We start from the raw sequence: 19,987 nt of genomic DNA on the forward strand, positions 1-19,987 counted from the left end.
TGTTGAAACAGGACGAGTTCAGGTATATCATTAGTGCAACAAGTAGACTTACTGATCTGCATCAATACACAGAAAACCATTGGAGTTGCCTGATGATATCCAGGAAGCGCCTTTTTCATGTTTTCTGGGAGAACTTGTAATGGTATCTCCAACCCTTGCATCAGCAACTGAGCGAATTGACATACCCCATCTCTACAGAGGAACATCGTCAAGACAAAATATGTGTTGAAGGTGCGTACCTCTCCTGCGTACAGCTGCTGCACGGGCATTTGTGAAGGCGACAATACTCCTATTTCATCAACCTGGTATTCCTGCATGCCAAATACACGTTCTGAATGAGAAAAATACCCATCTTTCCACTAGACATAAATTTTACTGATTCTCCTCGACACAAGCTCCCATCTATGACTCTAAAGTACACGATGACGCCGCAGTAGGGATCGTAGTAACTGCCAAAACAAAAATGTAGTGTTACACAGCGGACAACAAGACGAGTGATTGCTGCTGGCTCCATTGTCCCTGGTAACATTCTATATCCTAGAAGCTTTTCTCAAGAGATATCTTACTGGTGGTGTTGTTGGAGCGCACCAATCATAGAGCGTTGCTGAAGGTAGATTTTGGCCTGCTTGCATGAACACTCACTGGTAAATTTGCTCGCACCAGCCATCTTCGACGTGAAAGAGGAGGCAGCAGTCTACACGCTGGGAAACCTCTACGTGATGCCGAAAGAAGCAACAGCAGCACAGACGGATCCACGCTCAGCTTTCAGCACTCGAAATACATTCAGTCACAAATAGCAAAGATACCTCTAGAGAGAAATTTTACCAATTTCTTGCAGGAATCCATAGCCGACTCTGATCTGGAAGAAGCTTGCATCGACACCAAGGTCGCAAAGATCCTTCTGGCATGCTACCAAGACCTGGACAAGAGCAGCGTGGCAGCGACTGGGAGAAGAGCTTGTAAATGGCGCGCTTAAATGACAAGAACTTGTAATGGTATCTCCAACCCTTGCATCAGCAACTGAGTGAATTGACACTGCAAGATACCCCACCTTAAAGAACATCATCAAGGCAAAATGTGTGTTGAAGGTGCATGCATACAGCTGCTGCACGGGTGAAATGAACAAGAGAGTGAACTCTAGGCTAACCTCCCAACCCTTAAGGCGTTACTTAAATCCCACAGGCCATGGAATATTCTTGGAAGATTCCTGTGGTTTGTGTCAACGGGCATTTGTGAAAACAACCTGGTATTCCTGCATGCCCAAATACACGTTTCGAGCAGCTGCATATGAGAAAAATACCACCTTTCAGATGAGAGAGGAGAATTCAGATGAGTTATATCACTGAAAATAGTGCCTATGTTGTTTATGATCTTCCTCTGGCTGAGGTACTGTGCTCTCAAGTATTTTCTTCTGCTTGAATGCTGGTTAACCTTTTGGTAGATGGTCAATGATCAATTGAAGTATCTATGCGAGCATGGAGTACTCCATTACTGGGTATATCAAAAGCTCTTTATAGGCTGGTACTGAATTCATATGTTTAATCATGTAAATATTGCATAAGTGATCTTGTTGTTTTTGATATAAGAATCAATGGGGAGCTTGTGGAGCCACTATCAGCAATCGTTCACAAAGATAATGTATTTATTCACTATGTTTAATTTAGGTGTTACCTCTTTTATTTTCCGTATTCTTAATGTGAGATCTCTCTATAGGCATGTCTTGAATCTAGAGTCATTGCTGCGCAAAGACGTGCTGGCCCAAGTGCTACAGTCTGTGCTCTCTTTTCAATTCTTTGTACAAGTTTCAAAATCTTCCAATGCTGTAGGAGGAGACATAACAAGGAAGAAGCTGTTGAAGAAACAAGTAAATAGATAAGCTACTTAATACATAATTCACTTTTTCGATGCAGGCCAAAGGCAATAAACAAATGAAATCAATGGGAAGAGTGGAGGTTCCCCAAAATGCATTCGTGGCAGTGTTAAAGCTTGAAAAAGATGTGGTCTAATTGTAAAAGGTACAATAAACAAGGTATTGAAGGATATCCTATTTGTATCTCAAACCCAAAAGACCAAACCACAAAGAACATATAATAAAGGGGAAAGCCAAAAGCCATTTAAAAGATTAATTAACCATCATTAAAAATGATTATTTATTCCATCAATGGAAAGATGCATAATCATCATCAAATAAATAATCTACCATCCCAAAGAACAATAAATCATTCACATCAACAATAATTAAGTAAAACATTTGACAAAGATAATCAGTTATCTTAGATGATGGTTAATCATCACTAATAATCACCAAATGCAAACACCAATTTAATATCGGAACTAATGAGGGAAAATGCCTTCCCCAAATAACTTTTAATAAATAAAACAATGAGTATGAAATTCAAAGAACAAAAAGTTGAAGAAGTTTATACCCAAGTCTCATCTAACAATGATTATAAATTTCGTATGAACCAACTTTAAACCACAATATCCTCCTCAAGATATCCATAAGTTAAACTTCATAGTGCAAAGATAATAAAGACCATTTCTACATCTGTTTATAGCAAGATGTAACTCACTTCATAACAAACACAATAAAAATCATTAATAATCAATATAATCTTAACTTAATTCCAACAAGGAGTTAACAACTTCAATATCGATCACTAACTTTTCTTTTGCAAAGTTAGCATAGTCTAGGACTAAATCATATTTCAAATAAAAGCCAAAGTTTAACCTGTACTAAACAATCTTGTCTAGAATAAGACTAACTCAACTTGCAAATATAGTTACTAATTACTAAAATATACAAATGCTAATGACACAAAAATCCCAATTATTCACTAATCATTTGAACCACCACATATGGAGAATTCAACTTTTTTAATATGCCCATATAAACAACAAATCATCTCACTTCAATCTCAACTCTGAGTGAAACAAGTGTTAACAATCTTTAATGAAGTTTACAAATAGTCATATACTTTTTCAATTGAAAGGTAACATTCTAGGGATAACATATAAGAACATAGATAAGTATAAACAAAATGACTGCTCAAATCTAACTCAATTGCATTAAACACATTAGTGCATTTAGCCAATAATTCAGAGCATATTCAAAGAGGCTTGCTATACATGATTAACACCCAGCTAAAATTAAAGTGAAGATCATGAAATGGATTTATAACCTCCTAATGTATAAAGTCATAATATTGGTTATAACATCTCAACTATAAACAATTAAGTCACTATCTTTAATTGAGGACTAAAGCCATCAATGCTAAGTCAAGATCAATGAGAACTTACTACTCTCATAGAGTTTAGCGTTATGTAAAGTGCAACTTATTAGTAAACACAATGCTATTGAAAAAATGCACAAGGGTCACCAAGAAAAACACAATACCCACTCTTTTATGCCAATATTAAATTTCAACTCAATTGTTTTAGCCCTAAAAGTTAATATTTTTTTTCATCTTACTCTTATTCTAGGAACTTAAATTCTCAAGACTTCATCAACTTCCTTCTACTAAGCGTGGATTACTTTTGAGCTCATGAGCTTAAAAGTTGAGCTTGTGAGTTGAGCTCAGTTTTCAATTGTAGTTTAATACAAATATTTATAAAATTTAAAAAATTAAGGTTATAGAAAACCTAACTTTATATTATATTCTCATAACTCTCTACATTTTATATGGATAAAACTATTTTAGAGGAGGCCTCTTATCCAAGAATTTAAATATTTACTATATGTTATTTTAGGTAAGTTCATCAAAACATAAAATGAAATGGTTCTAATGTTGGTAGTTTCAACTTTTGAAATCTTTCTTCTCATGGTAATAATTCAAGGATTAGGAGCTGCAATATTCATCCCGTTGCATAACACATCCAAACCATACAAAAGATAGAAAAAGAGGATAATGAGAATAATGATCATATACTAGAGATAAATGCAATGATAAAGGGTGCAACAATTTAGGCGAAAAATAATGCCCTCCTATTTGTATTAAAAAATTACAATTTCATGACTTTCAAAAAATGCCCCAGCTTTTGGTGGAAACAGTGGCGACAATCAGTACAATAGCATATACACTCTTGTAACATATTGTAATATCATAGCCCTAAACTACTATGAAATATGTTTTGAGATGGTAAAGACAAAAATAGAGACATAGTAGTATCACAAATAGTATTGTAAAAAGAAAACTTGAAAGTATATTAAATGAAATGAATGTTTTATTATTAATTATATAAAGTATAAAAAGTATATATTACCGATAGAGAATAAATATTGATAATCTTGGAGAATATTATTAACTCCAAAAGTCTTACAACTTAGCAGTAGTAAAGCTTGCCTGATGTATATAAATATCCACTTTAGGATCTTAGTGTAAAGTGTTGATGAAAATGAAATATATATATGCCTTCTTATATTTTTTGTGTTTAGTAAAGTTTGGTTATATGCAAGGAAAATATTGAATAACAATTGTATACTCTCCATTTTCTATTTTGACAATGTGCAATATCTTGGAGCAAAATGGTACTCAATATTAAGACTATGATTGCTTTTTGCTCTAAGATATATACCAATATCTTCACCAATAAAGAAAAAACAACACTTTGAGTGAATATGTCACTAATAGAAGCTTAGGAATTGTACTCTGTAGATGTGACATAAACCACTTCCTCAACAATTGCCACTTTTGGAGTTGGTGGAGTCATTTTCTTTTTTATTCTATTGTGTAATATCTCAATAGAAGGCCTTGTTCCTAATATCTTCCTTATTCGAATGCTAATGCTTTTGAATGGCGTGCTTAAATGACAAAAACTTGTAATGGTATCTCAACTGAGTGAATTGACACCACAAGATACCCCACCTTTACAAAGGCATCATTAAGGCAAAATGCGTGTTGAAGGTGCATGTGTACAACTGCTGCACAGGTGAAATGAACAAGAGAGCGAACCCAATGCCTTTAGGGTTAGGAGGCTAGCTTAGCAGCAAGCAATAGAATATTCTCGGAATATTCCTGTGGTTGAGTCAACAGGCATTTGTGAAATCAACCTGGTATTCCTGCATGCCCAAATACACATTTCAAGCAGCTGCATATAAGAAAAATACCACCTTTCATATGAGAGAGGAGAATTCAGATGAGTTATATCACTGAAAATAGTGCCTATGTTGTTTATGATCTTCCTCTGGCTGAGGTACCGTGCTCTCAAGTATTTTCTTCTGCTTGAATGCTGGTTAACCTTTTGGTAGATGGTCAATGATCAATTGAAGTATCTATGCGAGCATGGAGTACTCCATTACTGGGTATATCAAAAGCTCTTTATAGGCTGGTACTGAATTCATATGTTTAATCATGTAAATATTGCATAAGTGATCTTGTTGTTCTTGATATAAGAATCAATGGGGAGCTTGTGGAGCCACTATCAGCAATCGTTCACAAAGATAATGTATTTATTCACTGTGTTTAATTTAGGTGTTACCTCTTTTATTTTCCGTATTCTTAATGTGAGATCTCTCTATAGGCATGTCTTGAATCTAGAGTCATTGCTGCGCAAAGACGTGCTGGCCCAAGTGCTACAGTCTGTGCTCTCTTTTCAATTCTTTGTACAAGTTTCAAAATCTTCCAATGCTGTAGGAAGAGACATAACAAGGAAGAAGCTGTTGAAGAAACAAGTAAATAGATAAGCTACTTAATACATAATTCACTTTTTCGATGCAGGCCAAAGGCAATAAACAAATGAAATCAATGGGAAGAGTGGAGGTTCCCCAAAATGCATTCGTGGCAGTGTTAAAGCTTGAAAAAGATGTGGTCTAATTGTAAAAGGTACAATAAACAAGGTATTGAAGGATATCCTATTTGTATCTCAAACCCAAAAGACCAAATCACAAAGATGATAAAGGGGAAAGCCAAAAGCTATTTAAAAGATTAATTAACCATCATGAAAAATCATTATTCATTCCATCAATGGAAAGATGTATAATCATCATCAAATAAACAATCTACTATCCCAAAGAACAATAAATCATTCACATCAATAATAATTAAGCAAAATATTTGATAAAAATAATCAGGTATCTTAGATGATAGTTAATCATCACTAATAATCACTAAATGCAAACACCAATTTAATATCGGAACTAATGAGGGAAAATATCTTCCCCAAAAAACTCCTAACAAAAAGGTAAGACGATTCTTTAGCTTTAATCATTGCTTTGAAATTGGAATAATGAATATGAAATTCAAAGAATAAAAAGTTTAAAGAAGTTTATACCCAAGGCTCATCTAACAAGGATCATAAGTTTCATATGAACCAACTTCAAACCACAATATCCTCCTCAACATATCCATAAGCTAAATTTCATAATGTAAAGCTAATAAAAAGCATTTCTGCATTCTTTTAAAAGCCAAACACAACAAAGATATGCTTAATAAGTGACCACTAAACTAATCTTCCAGGAATCCACTGGTTATAGCAAGATTTAACTCACTTCATAACAAGTACAATAAAAGTCATTAATAATCGATATAATCCTAACTTAATTCCAACAAGTGATCACTAACTTTTTCTTTTGCAAAGTTAGCATAGTCTAGAATTAAATCATGTTTCAAAGAAAAGCCAAAGTTCAACCTATACTAAACAATCTTTTCTAGAATAAGACTAACTCAATTTGCAAATATAATTAATAATTACTAAAATACACACATGCCAATGATACAAAAGTATAGTCAATTATGAATATCGTTTTAATTAAGACTAGTGAAATGAAATATTAATCTCCATTGAGCCCAACTATTCACCAACCATTTGAACCACCACATATGGAAAATTCAACTTTTTTAATATGCCCATGGAAACAGTAAGTCATCTCACTTCAATCTCAACTCCGAGTGAAACAAGTGTTAACAATCTTTAACAAAGTTTACAAATAATCCACAGTCACAAAGAAATCAATAATCACTTTTCAACTCACTTTTGTAAGATCAAAATACTAAACTCATATCATTGAGTCATATATTTGTTCAATTAAAAGGTAACACTCTAGGTAGTACAAATAAAATGATTACTCAAATCTAACTCAACTGCATTAAACACATTAATGCATTTAGCCAATAATTTAGAGCATATCTAAAGAGGCTCGCTATACATGATTAACACCCAGCTAAAACTAAAGTGAAGATCATAAAATGGATTTATAACCTTCTAATATATAAAGTTATAATATCAGTTATAACATCTCAACCACAAACAATTAAATCACTATTTTTAAGTAAGGACTAAAGCCACCAATGCTAAACCAAAATTAATGAGAACTCACTACTCTCATTATGTAAAGTGCAACTTATCAGTAATACAATGCTATTAAAAAAATGCACAAAGGTCACCTATAAAAACACAATGACCACTCTTTTATGCTAACATTAAATTCTATTCAACTTAATTAGTTTGGCACAAAGCATTTGTCTTGGAATCATAATCCATAGCATGCTGGTCATCAAACTTGAGAATTACATGGTAATGCCCTGACCTTTTCACTCTAATGATTAGTCGTACATCCTATGAGCATTGATATCAATCCTGGTAAGAATTTTCCGTACATTCGTGAGTGGATTTCCAACAGCTAGAGTAGTCGCCTCGCTGCCAGCCTCGTCCAGATCCTCCAGCCTCCCACACACAAGCCCCAGCGAGCATGCCAGGAGACGAAACCTGTGTCCCCGCGGACCCACCGAAAAGGACTGATGAAGAAGCTTGCTCCGATTGTTGAGGAGAGCTTCCAGTGAAGGATACCAGCGCAAGCGGTGGCCAAATTGGAGCACAACCCATGGCTCCGAATCTCCAAACCATGGATCTCCGGCAGTTCTGCTAGCCACAGCTTCTCTCAGCTCCTGCGAGCGTGACAGGCGATGCCATTGCTAGCAGACGCCCCCGGCTTTGACGATAATATCTGCTGGCTTGAGGCGAGACAAGATGTCGAGCACCAGATCAGCGCCCAGATCATCAAACGCCCCCATGCTCTCGGAACAACAGACTCGCTGCCTCTTGGCTCCTTCCTCTTGTTCCAAGTATCTCTTCATTCACAGAGTGCCAATGGTGCGGAAAAAGGACCTGTCAACTGTGGGTATATTCGGAGACCTATTTCCGGTCCATTGGTATAGCTTGAACTATATGCTGGGTAAAAGTGTGCGAGGAGCGATCCAACCGGCCATAGCGAAATTAAAGAGCTTTTGGCTGCTTGATCGATCGAGAAGATTCGACTTAAAAAACCTCTTTGACCGTACGCCTGCTGGAGCAACCGCGTACGGACACTAAGTTTGGAAGAATCCCTGGGATAGAGGGGTTGCGTCGAATGCTCCCCAGTGGAATGTGGTGTCTCTCACGGCACTGGTAGCGGCTTACGGCCAAAACGGGCACCTAGATCTCGCCAAAGGCTGGATGCCCGAGAGGAACATCATCACCTGGAACTGGATGCTAGCTTCTCTCGCGGGAGATGGAAGCCATCGTCTGGAAGAAGTGTTTTCGCTCATGCCCTCCTGGGACCTGGCATCGTATAACTCTCTCGTCCAGGCACACGCGGAGCGAGGTGATCTTCGACACAATGTCCAAGCGCGATTGGATGGCTTTCTCTAGAGCAGGAAAGGTTGACGAGGCTCGGAAACTCTTCGACGCTTCACCGGAGCCGCGGAACGCTGCCCTGTGGCACGATCATCGCCGTCCAAGTCACACGGTCTCGAGTTTCCATGCCGTCGAAGATGCGCCTGGCCTCGCTAATCATCCTGCTGCTCGCGAAGGCTTCGATCATCACGTTCAGCACGACTGTGTCCCACTGAGGCATAGCGTGGAAGAACTCCTGAGCGTCTGCGATGCGACAGCAGCGAGCGTAGGCCGAGACAAGGATCGCGAAGGCTGCTAAGTTTTTGCTGTGCCATCGAGTCGAAGCTCCTCTTTACCTCGTCGAGATTTCCAGATTGACCATAACCTTCGAGCATGAGCGTGAACACGACCAAGCTCCGTTGTGGGATTTTCTGGAACAAGGAGATCCTTAGTACGTACTTGGAATAATATGGTACACGAAGTTCTAGATCAAGAGAGTAGTTTAAGAAAGTCACAAATTCTATTTGTCAAAATTCTTGCGGTGGTTGAATCATCTCATTTATGTCAGCTCTTTTGCCCTCTCAGGGGAAGGGAAAATCTCTCAGGTTCACGCGTTTCTTCGCGATTTCACGAGCCGCTACGCATTTGGGCGCAAACGAGGTCTAGAGTTCGCTGATCCGGTGAGTGTCCTTTTTCTTTAGATTTCTGGCGATTTGTCTGTGATGAAGCCACGCAAATCTCATCAGTCTCCGGCCTTTTTTCCGCAGGATGGCTGACAAAAGGAAAAAAATGCCGCCTGTGGAGGAAGTTCTACAAGGATCTGTCGTCTACACACGATCCAACCTTGAAGGTTTTGTACAAAAAATCTGTTTTTGGGTGGTTTTCTAGTCTCAAAGCTATGCTTCCAGGCCCAAGGCTCACTGGGTTTCCCTTAAAATTGTCCGTGTGGCTCATGGAGAGTAGGCTCTTTGGTGGGATTCTATACAAGCACTTGCTCAAGACCAATGGGGTGTCAAAGGTATCTTACAAATATATATTTCTTTTCCTTTATTTTTTTTCTTTCTTTGTTTCGTTTGGCAGGTATTTGATGGCATAGATATTCCAGATGGGCCAATGTTCCTTCCAGAGTACCCAGCTCCTGGTAAAAGCTAGCTGGAGTTTTTTCAGTTTGTCTCTAGCTTTATAACTTTCATTTTTGCAGCCGAGGAACCGGATACACAGACTTGTGAAAGTGATGATCCTCTGCTTCGTGTGGAACAAGCTTGGAAATGTGTCCCGGATCATACCAACACGGACTATGCGTTTAGATTTTGGAGCATAAGAGATTATGCCGAGGCTTATAGATCCAAGAAACTAACGCCAACTCAGGTGAGCTTTCATGGTTATAGCTCTTGACATTCTTTTACCATCTTCGGGATTGCTCCAGGTTGCCGAGAGGTTCATCAAAGCTGTGGATGACTCGCAACGTAGAAATCCACCAATGGCTTACTTCGTGTCAATGGACAAACAGGACTTACTCAAGCAAGCCGCTGCTTCCACGGAGAGGTTTGCAAATGGTGCGACTCGGTTTTCTTCTTTTCAACCAGTGTAGTAACTCCATCGTTTGGTGCAGGGAATCCCATCTCTATACTGGATGGAATTTTTATAGCGATCAAAGACGACATCGACTGCCTTCCTTACGAAACCAATGGTAACTCATTCTTCTCTACTGGAGACTTTAGTTTTCATCTAAAGAGCAACCACGCAGGAGCGTCGGTGTGGGTGAAAAAGATCCGAAAGACCAAGGATGATTCAGTCTGCGTTTCACGGCTGAGAAAATGCGGAGCCATCTTTCCTGGAAAAGCCAACATGCACGAGGTCGGCATGGGAACCACGGGAAACAATCCATTTTTCGGGTAAGCGCTTCGCAAGAGCTTTTTAGAATCCCCAAGCGTGGAAATTCCACCGTGTTGTTACTCTCAAGATTCGATCCATTTTTCACAGGACAGTGAGGAATCCATACGACGTTAAACGCTACACCGGAGGATCTTCGTCGGGAAGCAGCGCTCTCGTCGCTTCAGGGCTGTGTCCAGCAGCTCTTGGAACCGACGTCGGAGGTTTCGCAAACAATTTTCGTTCATAAAACTTCCATCGATGCGTTTTGTATTTTTTTTTTTTTTTTCCTTCTTGAAGGTTCTATCAGAATTCCTTCTTCCTTGTGTGGAATCGTCGGGCTCAAAACCACCACTGGTCGCACGACATGCCGCGGGTATGTCTTGATCTCTTTTCTACTGCTCTTCCTAAAGTTTTCATGTTGCTGGTTTTCCAGAGGATTAAAGGGAGGATGGAGCATGCTGTGCGTCGGTCCAATCGCGGCAAACATTGAGGATTTGATGATCGTGTAAGGAGCTTTTGCTTTTACAAAGATTGCGTATCACTGTATTGAATCTCATTGATGCAGCTATGCAGCTGTTCTTGGCAGTCATGAAAGCGATGTCCTCTACTCAAAACCTGTAAAACTCCTTAACACTTTGAATTTATTTTTCCTTACAGTGTATTCCTTTTGTGCAGCCGCCTCCCTGCTTTCCATTGCTTGAGAAAAATTCCATCCTAGGCAATCTAAAGTTTGGAAAATACTCCAAGGTACTTCACAGCACTTGAGATTTGGAAGTTCTGATCGAGAAGTCATGCCAGTGGTATTACGACGTGTTGGATCAAGAAATAACCAAGGCTTGCGACAGAACACTCGACGCGCTTAAAAGCGAGTTTGGCACTGAGGCAAGAACAACAGAATTTCCTCTTCGTCTTTCTCAACTAGTTCTCGTCTATGCTCAAACTTCCACGCTGCAGACTGTCGAGATCGTGATTCCGGAGCTTGAGGAACTTCGCGCTGCGCACTTGGTAACTTGCGGATCAGAGATCATGACCTCCCTCAACCACGACTACAACTACGTGTAAGTTTTTACCTTCCCCTTTGAAGCTAACAAGGAAAGGTTCTTCAACGCTCTTTCTTGTGTCTCGGCAGTAGAAAGGATATAAGTTACGAGGTGAGAGGGACACTGGCGATTTTTAAGCATTTCAATGCGAGCTACTACATAGGTTCTCAATGTCTAAGGTGTGCTTTGTCTTGGCATTTCTTTCTAATCTCGATAGAAATCTCGACAGGCGGCGCAACATGTACTATTATATGGAGGCATTTAAAAAGGTCGACATTATCGTTGTACCAACGACACCGTAAGCGTAGAGAGAAAAAAAAAAAGGTTTTCTTTTCCAAATTTTAATTTTTTTTTTTTTTACTTGTTTAGATGCACAGCTCCAGTGATACCACAGGACTCGTTAAGCATAGGTGAATCAGACTTCGTAAAAGTTGGTAAGAGCTTTTATTCCGGCTCTAAGTAAAAGAAGTATAAACTCTCTTGTCACAGGGACTTTGATGAGATTCATCGCGACTGGCAACTTGCTTGGCCTTCCCTGTCTTAGCGTCCCGGTCGGTACCAAAATCGATTTCATCTATCCTCTCGTCCAAATCTTTGACGAGCTTTTCCTTCGCAGGTTGGCTATGACGAACAAGGGCTGCCAATTGGCCTTCAGCTCATCGGCCGTCCATGGCAAGAAGCAACGCTCCTGAGAGTAGGATTTGCAATCCAGGTAACGAATTCATCACCGTTTCTTTTCTTTCAATGCATTCTTCTCTCTCTCTGAGCTCGCGTTCTATCAACAACAGGAGCTTCACGCGGCTGCAAGGAAGGCCCCCAAAGTAATTTACGATCTTCTAGAGCCGACCATAGAAATGATTTAAGAAGAGATCGTACCATTTGATTCATTTCTTAAGACGCTGTTCTGTTTGGGCCGAAGATTCGCAATCACCAGTTTGAATGAGATCCTGCAGCTCGTCTAACACTGCCGCATAGATAAAGTGGTACTGTGCCTGCAACGTCAAAACTAAGCTTAGTACATAATGATCTCGAATTCTTTTATAATTTCATTACCTTTGTCTGTACCATTCCATATCTGTGATCCCTCAAACGCATAACTGTATCTTGGAGATTGACAGCAGTCAAGTCACCTTTCAGTATCCTTCGCAAAGTTTGGTCGATTCCAATATATGCCCCACTTCGTCCAATCCCAGCACTAGATAGAATACGGCGCAGTTTAAAGAAAAGCCGTGATGGACATGGCGGAGTTTACCTGCAGTGGACGACAATGGGACCGGCATCGTCCGGTATCGTGCTTATGCATCGATAGAGCTCCCGAATTGGTCTTGTATACGCTGGAACTCCGTGGTCTGGCCAGTGAAGGTACTCCAAATGCAAAACGCACAAAGGAGGTTCTTGAGTGAGCTACGCAAGAGACACCTGCTAGTTTTTCAGAATCACAGATAAATCCAGGACCAACATACCTCGACAGGCTGGACTTCAAATACTCTCTTCGTAATCGAGTGACTACTGTGGCCAAGACCTTTGTTTGTCACTCTCAGACGACCATAAACTTGTTGCTCATTAGCTGCTGGTGGAAAATACGGTGCGCATTTATCCTGTTGTAGAAAGCGTGAGTAGAAGAAGCATGGAAGCATGGGATGGGATTTACCAGGCTACCATGCACCAAACTCGTCAGCATGATAATGGCGGGACACCTCTGCTGCATCACCATCTCCCAAAAATCCGCTATAGTTGTTTTCAAGGGCCCCTGTGTCGCAATAAACGAATGACCAAACGCGGGAGACTGTTGCAACACACAAAGTAAGCATCTCGTGAAGCCGCGTAGAATGCAAGTAAAGTAACCTCTACGAAATTCGCGTTGATGTAGTCAGAGTCGGATTCTTTAGTTTTTCGTAGTATCACACGCGTCTCATCAACTAGCAGCGAGAAAAAAAATCAAGGATCTACAGCCAACTTGGAAGAGAATGAAGGGACAGAAAAAAGGATACAAGGCAGCACGTCGCTGTATCTGTCTTTGTTGTAACATGCATTTGACGCGGCCGCTTTGAATTTCCCAATAAGTTCTCGTTTCGGTAACGAGCTAAGCTGCGAGAGATCGAAACAATTGAGTTTGTAGATAGCAATGAAGTGCACTGTAGAACAAGCAATCACAACTTTCCAGACCAAGATAGAGAAGAAAGACCAAAAGACAATCTATATGAAGAACACGAAGCAATCAAGCAAGAAAAAAGAAAAATTCTAAAACAATACGAACCCTGAGGGAGGAGAATTCCCTGTAAATGCTCTCCGGCCTCTCCAGCTTCCAGTTAATCGCATCAAACGCCTCCTTGCAAGCAGCGATCTCCGCGGGAGTGAGCTCGGGCTTCCAGAAGCAATCGCTGTCCCCAGCTACCACTGCGCTGCTGGAAGTCAAGGAGAAATCCTTCCCGGCCGAAGAGCAAGGGATTCTTGGCATGGCTGAGACGCGCTGCGGGAGCGTAGGCGTGGCAGGAGAATTGGAAGTCATTCTCGGCCCGGAAAACGACCAGCACCAGGAGCTCAGATTACCCCGAAATCCCAGTGGCATCTATCTCCTACTCCCGAGATCTTGGAGAAGATCGAAAAGAAAATCAAACCTAGGAGCCGCGCCGCGCCGCGCCATGGATCGCAAGATCAAACATTCCGACAAGGGAAAAACAAGCCGTTGGATCGCTGCATTACGATCCGGAAGTACTGCCCAATGATAGCCGTTAGAAGTATTACGTTGGGGAGGTGCCAGCCGTTGGATCTAGACCCGATTTAACCTGTTGACTGGCTAGTCTTTATATATAAGCTTTTTTATTTACCGCATCCATTAACCGCGCCCTTTCCCACCGTGACTTTTACTTTTTATCCTGGGCTGTATACCCTGTTCCTTGTATGAGAGAAAGGCCTTTGACACTTCACATGGAAGTGGCTTCTCTGTGAATCGCTTAGAGAAGACCCTAGGTATTTCATTTGGGAGAGGAGTTCTTGAGCGATGCGCGTGTGAGGCGGGAGGGAGATTGTGAGAGAGAGATGGAGGCTGAGGAGGCAGCGGCGGGAGGAGGAGGGGAGGATTTGGCGAGATCGAGCTTCGGCGAGGAGGAGGCGGCGGGGACAGCGGCGCCAGCGAACGGGGTCGCTGCTTCTCCAGGTTAGGTCTTTGCTCGCATTGCTGTGAGGGAATTTGCAAGATTTGAGGCTGGATCTGGCGCCCTGAGGCGAAATTTTTCTTGTCGGATCGATCGCAATGCGCCAGCCGAATGTAGATTTTGCCAGCTTCCTGGAGCTGCGCAAGAGAGAGTGATGCATTGCCTGCTAGATAGGTGGAGTCTCGACCCTAGAAGTCACAAGGAGAGAAAGAGAGAGAGAGAGAGAGAGGAGAGTGAGAGGTGGAGTTCTAGAGGCATAATTTTGCTCCAAATTGGACTTCTAGGACGGAGGATCTCATGGAATTTCTTTTTGCAGAAAACAATGCTGGTGAAACTACGACGAACTTGAGATTCCTAGTGACCAACACGGCTGCCGGATCAGTGATTGGCAAGGGAGGTTCCACCATTAGCGACTTTCAAGCTCAATCTGGAGCTCGAATTCAGTTGTCCCGGAACCATGAATACTTCCCCGGTACCTCAGATCGCGTCGCTGTATTGAGTGGGTCCCTAGCAGACGTCTTGACTGCGTTTCAGCTCATCATCTCAAAGATTATCAAAGATGTAAGGTCGGATCTCTATCCTTGAGTTTCAGCTCTGTCTTCTAGTTTCTTATTCGGGCCTGTTTGTGTTTTGTCTTTTTTTTTTTTCCCCTCTTGGCAGGACAACCAAGATGATACAAAATCCATTCAGGTGAAGCTTTTGGTTCCCAAGACTGTCTGCGGGGCAATCATTGGAAAGGGAGGCTCCAACATCAAGTAAGCAAGTAGAGACTTATTTTTTCTTTCTGTTTCCCAGCCAGCTTATGGCCGTTTTTGTTAGAAAATTCGTTGAGGACTCGCAAGCCAGTATCAAACTCTCATCGCAAGATCAGCTTCTCCCCGGCGTGATTGATCGCATCGTCACCATCGGAGGAAATGTCGACCAGATTATAAAAGCGGTCACGCTAATTCTTACAAAGCTGACGGAAGAATCGAGCTACACCGAGACCACAAGCACACCCCTCGTCTATCCAGGTACAGGGCCGACTCCTTTCATTGTCAGGTGTGTTTATCATGCGTCTCCAGGACTGCAAAATCTAAGAAGAAACGGCCCTGGCCCCCCAATGCCAGTTGCGTATGGTGCTCCAAGCATTTTGTCTGCGCGGGTAAGTTTCTAAAACTTCCAAAGCTTGTACTCGTCTCTCAATTTCTTTTCTCGTCTCGCAGGGTATGATGGCGCCGGTGATCGCGTTGCAACCCCCTTATCAGATGGCACTACCAGTCGTTGAAGTGGGGGCACTCACATCTTCAGTTACAATTGGTATACCTGACGAGCACATCGGATTCATTCTAGGCCGGGCTGGCAAGACGCTTCAAGAACTCCAGCAGGTAACTCTTCCCTTCTTCCCATCGTTACGTTACAAATCAAACCAAAAAACCTCTGCAGTCTAGCGGCGCGAAGATCAAAGTTTCTGACCGAGGAGATTTTGTTACGGGCACAGAGTATAGGTAACTTGGCCAAGCTTCCAATCTAGTATTCATCTTTGCTTCTTTCTTTTCAGGAAAGTAACCATGATAGGCAGCGGAGAAGCCATCCAAGCGGCTCAATTTTTGCTGACACAGAAGGTCCAACAGAGCTTGGCATCGGATTATGAGCGAGACAACACCAAGCAGCCCAACAACAACAGCCTCCAAAATCATCAAAACCAACAGCCATAGCCAAACCAAAAACAAAAATTTACACAGGAAAAACTAAGATACCGGATCAAGATCAAAGGTCACAATGTAAGCGTTGGAGAGAGAACCCTTGGGTGCTGTTTTTTCCTTTTTTTTTCCTTCCACTATTCTTTGATTGATTCGTAACAGGTACATATTTATACACAAACACTCGTGTTAGTAAAGCTTTAGAGCGACGGCTAGGATAAGTTTTGCGTGTCGCGCATCCGACGGCTGTAGCAAGTTTGGCACCGACGGTAGGGATGGGCCCAACAAAAGGCAATTCTTATTTGTTTTTTCTTCCCTCTTTGCTGGGTTGGGCTTTGGCGCAGCAGGCGGGAAAGCGGCATCGAGGGTTTCCTCCACGCGCGCTTCTGGGGAGCGTCGCCGCCGGAGCCATGGGATTCATGTCCTTCGCCGGCCGCGTCTTCTTCTCCGCGATCTTCATCCTCTCCGCCTGGCAAAAGTGAGTGATTCCTCTCTCCTCTTGCCTCTTCTTTCGCGATTCCCATCGAAATCTTTGCTGCTTTGCGGTTTCGTCGAGATCCCCTTGCAGATCTATTCGCTGTGCTCATGTGTGTGGGATTTTCTTTCCAGGATCAGCGAGTTTGGGTCCGATGGAGGACTGTCGCTCAAGACGCTGGAGCCGAAGTTCGCACTGTTCAAGCAGCATGTGTCATCCACGTTGCATTTCGAGATCCCAGGCGTGAATGTAAGAAAGAGTGGAGAGCGTCTTTCTTCTCTTTTGCTTTTCTTTCTCCCTTTAACTTTTAGTTTCGCAGCTCAAGTACTTGCTCATGGCTGCTATAGCGGCCGAAGGATTGGGGGCGATTCTCTTCACTTGTGGAAGCACCATAGGCGCTTATCTTCTGGTCTGTTTACTGTTTCCAAAAGTCTTTTGCTTGAGTTTGTATGAATGCTACTTGGGCTTTTCTATTCCTTCCTCTTGAATGCTCAAAGCTTGTCTTGGTGCAGATGATATTTATCGCCACCGTCACGCCGATTATGCACGACTTTTACAACTACGAGCTCTCCAATCCTGCGTATGTCCGAGAGTTCATGCAATTCCTCAAGGTACCTTCACTGTGTTGATGGAACTATGTTAAACTTCTCTGTCTTTGCAGAACCTGTCCATCTTTGGAGCTCTCCTCTTCTACTTGGGCATGGTGAACTCGCAGAGGCTGAAGAAGAAGAGCATCAAATCCAAGACCAACTGAGGTAGAAGTCCATGGTCATGCTTCAATTTTGTTTAGAAACTCCTCCTTAAGCATTTGTAGATTTTGTCCATTGATACGATCAAGTTGAATCTCAAACTTAATCATCCATGAATGTTTTATATCTAAAGAATCGAGGGAACCTCCCATATAAACAATGAATCCTGGAGCGAAAAGAATGAACACAACGCCCTACACGACCGGCGGATCAATCACGCTCGTCTCCTTGTACTTGTAGCCTCTCGCGCAGCGCACATACCACAGCACGTTCACCGCCGCTATCCCGGCCATGGTCGCAAAGTAGTAATCCAAGTGACCACGATTCAAGTTGTTTGAAATCCACCCGGGGCTGGAGCCGCTGCGCGTGATCTTGGTCACCACCGAGATCATCAGGCTGTTGGTGTAGTATCCCAGTCCGTAAGTCGTGAGCGCCAGGGCGGTCCCCAAGCTCCTCATGGAGTCCGGTGCCTGCTCGTAGAAGAACTCGAGCTGCCCGACGAACGTGAAAGTCTCGGCCATCCCGATGAGCGAGTACTGCGGCACTTGCCAGAAGATGGTCATTGGAACCGGGTTCACTGCGTCGTCTACCATCCCCAGCGTCGCGGCCATCTCCAAGCGCTTTCTCTCCACTAAACAGGCCGACACCATCGGGAAGATGGAGAGGAAGAGGCCGATTCCCATGCGCTGGAGGAGAGTGAAGCCGTGGTGGCGTCCCGAGTATCTCCTCACGAGCTTCACGATGACGCGGTCGTAGAGTGGAACCATGAGGAGCACCGTCCCCACCTCGAAGAGGGACATGCACGCTGGCGGGACGTAGAAGTCCCGGGCGAGGCGCCGCTCCATTCTCGTGCCTTGCTCCACGAAGAGGCTGTACATCTGCGCGAAGACGGTCGAGAAGAAGATGTTGCTGGCCCAGATCGGCATGATGCTCACGACTTGCTTCACGTCCTCCACCTCCGACACGGTGCATAAGTTCCACGGGCTTGGAGGCTGCTCCAGCATTCGATCGCGAGTAGTCACAGTGGCAGCCTTGTCGAGAAATCTAGAGAGAAGAAAGAAAGTTGTCGAGAGTTTTCTCTAGAAGAAAAAGAAACATGCAAGGCTTACTTGAATTCTTCCGTGTGCTCGATCTTCCTGCTTCCTTCGATGGCAGAGTTCTTGTCGTGGAAGCCATATAGAAAGGTTTCGTCGGAGGGGACTTCGACCATCCACTTGCGGCACGCCGCGACCAAAACCTGTGCAACTCTGGTGAGCGCGCTGCCAGCGGGCCTCTTGTGCCTGTAGTATCTCCCACCCGCGAGATAGCACGAGATGGCCAGGACCATTGCCAAGGCCGGGATGGCGTAACCGAGTGACCAGCTAATGTTGTCCTGGACGTAAACCAGCACGGTGCTAGCGATGAGCGCGCCCAGGTTTATGGACAAGTAGAACCAGTTGAAGAAGTGGCTCTTCTTCTTCTTCTCCGACTTGTGCTCGTCGTCGAACTGGTCCGCTCCAAACGCTGAGACGCACGGCTTTATGCCTCCCATTCCCAAGGCCACCAAGTAGAGCGCGGTGTAGAAAACACTTAGCTGCCCGAGCGATGCCTTTGGGCATTTATGGACATCTGGTGGACAGTCGGGAGGCGTGAGCGATGGTAAAGACGACGACAAAGTCAGCAAAACCAGCCCCTGAAGTAAAAAAAAAGAAACGTAAGAACAGGAGCTATGGCGAAAAAGCTATAGAGACGATAGAACTTACAACAACGTAGAGTGTCGAGAAGGCAGCAATAGTTTTGAATCGTCCCAGGAAAGAATCGGCGATGAAAGCGCCGATCAAAGGCGTGAGGTAGCCAGTGCCGGCCCAGACAGCCACATTCTTGGCAGCAGTAGCGTTGCCTTGGTGGAGCTCCTTGGTGAGATACATGACGAGGTTGGCATTGATCCCATAGAACGCCAGCCTCTCGCAGCACTCGGTTCCTTGGAACAAGAAAAGAAAGATCGTCTCCTTTGCTTCAGTGAGAAAAGAGCTTACCAAGAATAAAAGCTGAGGTTCTCCATCCCCCGGTCTTGGATCGCAGCGCAGGCTGCCCAAACAAGTCGATCGATCCGTCCTGCGTGTAATCCAAAGCATCGCTGATGCTGCTGCTACTGCTTCCAGGCTTGGGCGAAGAGAAATCAGACAAAAAGCCCTACTCACGCGAACCAACTCACCCGCGATTCCTCCTCGCCGAGCAAGCGCGCACCGAGATCGCTGCTGGAATGCGACGCCATCGGCACAGCACGATTGAAGCGCTGGATTCGATTGATCGATTGGCCGGGGAGGCACCACCATGGATCGCGCTCCCTCCCTCCCTAGTTTTCTAGAGACAACCGAACATAAAGACTGTCCGACGTGGCAGAGGAGCATCTGACGTTGGCAGGACACGTCACTAAACGTCA

The 19,987-nt window shown here is 43.2% G+C and overlaps 5 protein-coding genes across 6 annotated transcripts; 3 read left to right on the forward strand and 2 right to left on the reverse strand.

Annotated features, from left to right (window-relative positions):
• The first annotated feature begins 9,117 nt into the window (after nucleotides 1-9,117).
• LOC9653238 (fatty acid amide hydrolase) lies at nucleotides 9,118-12,568 on the forward strand. Its single transcript, XM_024683120.1, has 21 exons — nucleotides 9,118-9,269; nucleotides 9,357-9,439; nucleotides 9,498-9,607; nucleotides 9,670-9,730; nucleotides 9,791-9,957; nucleotides 10,016-10,145; nucleotides 10,202-10,279; nucleotides 10,337-10,484; nucleotides 10,573-10,685; nucleotides 10,762-10,837; nucleotides 10,898-10,969; nucleotides 11,030-11,081; nucleotides 11,140-11,211; nucleotides 11,263-11,346; nucleotides 11,419-11,522; nucleotides 11,594-11,683; nucleotides 11,734-11,802; nucleotides 11,874-11,938; nucleotides 11,994-12,055; nucleotides 12,121-12,216; nucleotides 12,293-12,568. The coding sequence occupies exons 2-21, from the start codon at nucleotides 9,358-9,360 to the stop codon at nucleotides 12,365-12,367; spliced, it is 1,806 nt and encodes a 601-aa protein (XP_024538888.1). The 5' UTR covers nucleotides 9,118-9,269; nucleotide 9,357; the 3' UTR covers nucleotides 12,368-12,568.
• Nucleotides 12,200-14,191, reverse strand: LOC9658154 (protein-tyrosine-phosphatase PTP1). Of its 2 annotated transcripts, XM_024683121.1 has the most exons (9): nucleotides 13,762-14,191; nucleotides 13,496-13,592; nucleotides 13,350-13,423; nucleotides 13,156-13,290; nucleotides 12,968-13,102; nucleotides 12,757-12,908; nucleotides 12,558-12,699; nucleotides 12,381-12,496; nucleotides 12,200-12,305 (listed from the first exon to the last, which is right to left on the reverse strand). In XM_024683121.1, the coding sequence occupies exons 1-8, from the start codon at nucleotides 14,071-14,073 to the stop codon at nucleotides 12,389-12,391; spliced, it is 1,155 nt and encodes a 384-aa protein (XP_024538889.1). In that variant the 5' UTR covers nucleotides 14,074-14,191; the 3' UTR covers nucleotides 12,200-12,305; nucleotides 12,381-12,388. The 2 variants fall into 2 exon arrangements, with proteins under 2 accessions (XP_024538889.1, XP_002978222.2); XM_002978176.2 differs by having other exon boundaries at nucleotides 12,200-12,496.
• Nucleotides 14,192-14,387: 196 nt separating this feature from the next.
• On the forward strand, nucleotides 14,388-16,441 carry LOC9653239 (protein BTR1). Its single transcript, XM_024683060.1, has 8 exons — nucleotides 14,388-14,661; nucleotides 14,976-15,220; nucleotides 15,320-15,414; nucleotides 15,479-15,672; nucleotides 15,724-15,803; nucleotides 15,865-16,026; nucleotides 16,085-16,146; nucleotides 16,200-16,441. The coding sequence occupies exons 1-8, from the start codon at nucleotides 14,544-14,546 to the stop codon at nucleotides 16,354-16,356; spliced, it is 1,113 nt and encodes a 370-aa protein (XP_024538828.1). The 5' UTR covers nucleotides 14,388-14,543; the 3' UTR covers nucleotides 16,357-16,441.
• A 175-nt stretch (nucleotides 16,442-16,616) lies between these two features.
• LOC9658155 lies at nucleotides 16,617-17,570 on the forward strand. Its single transcript, XM_002977996.2, has 5 exons — nucleotides 16,617-16,819; nucleotides 16,951-17,065; nucleotides 17,136-17,225; nucleotides 17,329-17,427; nucleotides 17,478-17,570. The coding sequence occupies exons 1-5, from the start codon at nucleotides 16,617-16,619 to the stop codon at nucleotides 17,568-17,570; spliced, it is 600 nt and encodes a 199-aa protein (XP_002978042.2).
• Nucleotides 17,571-17,616: 46 nt separating this feature from the next.
• LOC9658156 (protein NRT1/ PTR FAMILY 8.1) lies at nucleotides 17,617-19,931 on the reverse strand. The gene is made up of 5 exons (XM_002978177.2): nucleotides 19,760-19,931; nucleotides 19,581-19,707; nucleotides 19,308-19,525; nucleotides 18,675-19,237; nucleotides 17,617-18,609 (listed from the first exon to the last, which is right to left on the reverse strand). The coding sequence occupies exons 1-5, from the start codon at nucleotides 19,817-19,819 to the stop codon at nucleotides 17,760-17,762; spliced, it is 1,818 nt and encodes a 605-aa protein (XP_002978223.1). The 5' UTR covers nucleotides 19,820-19,931; the 3' UTR covers nucleotides 17,617-17,759.
• Nucleotides 19,932-19,987: the final 56 nt, after the last annotated feature.

This window comes from Selaginella moellendorffii, unplaced genomic scaffold (genome assembly GCF_000143415.4).
Source record: "Selaginella moellendorffii unplaced genomic scaffold, v1.0 SELMOscaffold_36, whole genome shotgun sequence".
Lineage (NCBI taxonomy): Eukaryota > Viridiplantae > Streptophyta > Lycopodiopsida > Selaginellales > Selaginellaceae > Selaginella > Selaginella moellendorffii.